The sequence below is a fragment of the Aegilops tauschii genome, chromosome 4 (genome assembly GCF_002575655.3).
Source record: "Aegilops tauschii subsp. strangulata cultivar AL8/78 chromosome 4, Aet v6.0, whole genome shotgun sequence".
In the NCBI taxonomy this organism is placed as follows: domain Eukaryota; kingdom Viridiplantae; phylum Streptophyta; class Magnoliopsida; order Poales; family Poaceae; genus Aegilops; species Aegilops tauschii.
Genome location: NC_053038.3, coordinates 163,555,439 through 163,559,610, shown reverse-complemented (window position 1 = coordinate 163,559,610; position 4,172 = coordinate 163,555,439). Strand labels below are relative to the sequence as shown.

Genomic DNA, 4,172 nt, shown 5'->3' with positions numbered 1-4,172 from the left:
TGAGATTTGTGATTGTGTAATTGATAGATGTTTATGATGTCTCCCCGGCAACGACTTCCAGAAATTGGCAAGTTGATGAGACTACCTTGACTTGATCCTCCCCTGCAATGGCGCCAGAAATTCTTCTTCTTCCTGATTGCTTGTATCTGCATTGGTATTTCCCCGAAGAGGAGAGGATGATGCAGCACATCAACGCTAACTATTTCCCTCAGTTATGAAACCAAGGTTATCAATCCAGTAGGAGAACCAGGCAACACTATGTAAACGGTAACTACACACAAACAACAAATATTGGCAACCCAACGCATAAGAGGGGTTGTCAATATCTCCTCGGTATTGAGATAGATTAAATTGTATGAGATTTGATAAATAGATCTGACAAAAGCACAAAATAAAATAAATAAAGAAAAGTGCAACAAGGTATTTTTGGGTTTTTGGAATAATAGATATGAAAATAATATGATAGGAGATAGACCCGGGGCCCGTAGATTTCACTAGTGGCTTATCTCAAGAAAATAGCATACGGTGGGTAATCAAATTACTGTTGGGCACTTGATAGAAGAGTAAATAATTATGAAGATATCCCAGGAAATGATCATGTATATATGCATCACGCCCAAGATTAATAGACCGACTCCTGCCTGCATCTACTACTATTACTCCACACATCGACCGCTATCCAGCATGCATCTTGTGTATTAAGTTAACGGAAAAACGGAGTAATGCAATAAGAACAATGACATGATGTAGGCAAGATCTATTCATGTAGGAATATACCCCATCTTTTAATCCTTATTAGCAATGACACATGCGTGCCTCGCTACCCCTTCTGTCATTGGGTGAGGACACCGTAAGATTGAACCCATCACAAAGCACCTCTTCCCATTGCAAGAAAAATCAATCTAGTTGGCCAAACCAGACCAAAGTTTCAGAGAAGAAATACGAGGCTATAATAATCATGCATATAACACATCAAAGAAGACTCAAATAATATTCATAGATAGAACTGATCATAAACTCGCAATTCATTGGGTTCCAACACACACACCTGAAAAAGTCATTACACCAAATAGATGTCCAAGAACATCGAGGATAACATTGTATTGAGAAACAAAAAGAGAGAAGATGCCATCTAGCTACTGCCTACGGACCTGTAGGTCTATGGTAAACTACTCATGCATCATTGGAAGATGCCATCTAGCAACTGCCTACGGACCCGTAGGTCTATGGTAAACTACTCATGCATCATTGGAGGATGATGAACCCCTTCATGATCGTGTTCCCCTCTGGCAAGGTGCAGGAATAGGGCTCTAGATTGGATCTCGTGGTTCTGGAACTTGCAATGGCTGGAATTGTGTTTTGTCGACTCCCCTAGGGTTTCTGGAATGTTTGGGTATTTATAGAGCTGAGAGGAGGTGGAAAGGACCCCCATGGGCTGCACTACCCACCAGGGCGCGCCTGGGGCCTCTGGCGCACCCTGGTGCCTTGTGGGCCCCACGGACCTCCCCTCTTGCACTTCCTTGGCTCCCAAGTTGTCTTCTGGGAAGAAAAAATCTCCAAAAAGTTCCGTTGCATTTGGACTCCGTTTGATATGGATATTCTGCGAAGTAAAAGCAAGCAAAAAACAGCGACTGGTACTGGGCACTATGCCAATAGGTTAGTCCCAAAAATAATATAAAGTTGCTACAAAATGAATATAAAACATCCAAGAATCATAACATAACAACATAGAAAAATTATAGATACCTTGGAGACGTATCAAGGACACTTTCGGTACTAATATTATGTTCTATGCTCAATGAAGAGTTTGTCCATGGATACCCTATCAATGGTGCTAGATTCTGAAAAGACCTTACATATCAGTATGTGGTGTATTGATCTGAACATGATTATCGGCTTGCTGCAATGCTTTCCATGTATGGAAAATTTGTATATAGAGGTGATGATATCAAGCACATTGATATAATTTACTAGAATTAACCATTCCGTTGTCACCCTTTTGACATACTCTTTTTTAGACATTAACTGTTTCCAGTCTTCATGTCTATTTAGGCAAAAGGACATGGACAAAAAGGTATAACCAACCAGGGGCATAAGAAGCACCGAGATTTTCTCAGTTCTCATGACTTTCATTTGAGGACAATAACGCTGGAAGGATATTCATCCAACCATGCAAACACTAGCTTTGTCACATTCTTCCTGTTGAATGCGAGAGTACTATTGTCCGCGAGGATAAAGTTTTTTAACAAAAACTTTCTCATGAATGGACACATTGAAAAACATAAAAAGAAGTTTTGGGTGGACAAAAGGGCTTCTGAACATGCTCGGCTTCTATTTACAACAACTTGTCTTCATGTACCAGTAGATTTTCTGGCCCAGGATCTTCATTTTATGGATCACACTGATCCATTTGATTGTGACTACTGAAAACTTTGGTTGAGTTAGATGTTATTGCCCTATTATTTCTGGATTTGGTGTAACCTGATGAACAATTATTCAGCGTGCTTTTGGACCTTTTGTAAGCTGGAGTTAGATATTGTTGCCCCTTTCAACTCGACTTTGACTCATCTTTTCTATCGTACAAACCGGAGCTTCTCTCAAGAAGCCTCATGGTTCTGAGAGGGAACTTGGTCACCTGATCTATGTGCGAAATGACATACACTATCTCTTCCCACCTTGATTTATTTTACAGAGATAACATGCAACTATAGGAGTGTCATGCTAAAAATATGAAATTATTCAGGGTTCATTTTGCCTTTTTATTCATTGATTTTCCTAGGTATTTTTAACAAATAGCCACCATGTTATTGTCGCAAACGATCGTATTATTCCAACCATGGACGTTCAACTAACCATTTACTACCGCGGGTAGTTGTTTCATTAGATGGGACGACTGCGAGCAGTCCGCCGCGCACGCTCACCGTACCGGGAAGCGAGCCGCGAGCGCTACAATTTATTGCTGATTTTGGACTTTTGTTCCAGCCGCCTCGGGAAGGTATGTAGAATAGTCCTCCATTCTCATCTACAAGCACCGCCGCCGAGGATCGTCGCCTGCTGCGAGATGGAGGATGAGCCGGCCAATAAGCGGGGGTGGGTCGACCCAGAACCGCAAGAGCCTACGGCGAGCGTGGACTTCATCAACAGCCTCCCCGACAAGTTGTTGGTAACTATCATCTCCCACCTCCCCATCAAATCTGGCATGCGGACCACTGACCTCTCGCGGCGGTGGCGCCCCCTCTGGCACTCCACCCCCCTGGACCTCATCATCGACCACAAGTTCTGTAGCAGGGAGCGGCAGCGCCTGGACGCACTGTCCCACATCCTCGCAATGCACCCAGGGCCGGTCAAACGCCTTGCTAATGCTATCGGCAAGTTCAGTTCCAACTGCAAGGCCGACCCCAGATTTCACTACTGGTTCCTATCCCCATCCCTAGATCGGCTAGAGGAGCTCAAATTTCATGATTGGCGTCCACGCTCGCTGCCGCCATCCGTGCTCCACCTCGCGCCCACGTTGCGCTCGCTAGATTTAGGCAGTGCATTTTCCCCTGGATTGATGCTGCACACGCTCTACATCTCCCTAAACTTAAGCACCTAGAGCGCATTGTCGTTCACATCTCGAAGGAGGATTTGGAACGCCTGCTCGTCAGCTATACATCTCTCGAGTACCTTCGTCTTCATGTGATGTACGGGTTCAGTAGCCCCCACATCACCTCGACGAATGTCCGTGCAATTTATATGCATTGCTAGCACCGCCCAATGCTGTCATTTGAGGTGTTTCACGATATGGTCATTGAAAATGTGCCTTTCCTCGGGAGATTGTATGTACTTGATAGATTACGTCCAGCAAGAATCAGGGTCATTCACGCACCGAAATTGATAGTGTTGGGATATTAGTGTGCTGAATTCAACAAACTTGTTACTGGATCATTATCCATTCTGGTACAATAGTCATCTTCTTCTCCTTCTTATATATTATTGGACAACACATTTTATCTAATTTTTGTTCATCTAGATGTTCACCTGTCATCCACAAAATGATTCCCACAAGCTTGACCCGGCCTCCACGTACAGTGAAGATCTTGACACTACAATCTGTCGGCCCTGATCTGGATGAAGTTGTTAGATTCCTTATATGCTTTTGTTGCACGGATAAGCTATGCATCGAGGTGATG

General features: G+C 43.6%; 1 protein-coding gene across 1 annotated transcript; it reads left to right on the top strand.

Annotated features, from left to right (window-relative positions):
- Nucleotides 1-3,061: 3,061 nt before the first annotated feature.
- On the top strand, nt 3,062-3,595 carry LOC141021726 (F-box/FBD/LRR-repeat protein At1g13570-like). The gene has a single exon (XM_073497584.1). The coding sequence runs from the start codon at nt 3,062-3,064 to the stop codon at nt 3,593-3,595; it is 534 nt and encodes a 177-aa protein (XP_073353685.1).
- Nucleotides 3,596-4,172: the final 577 nt, after the last annotated feature.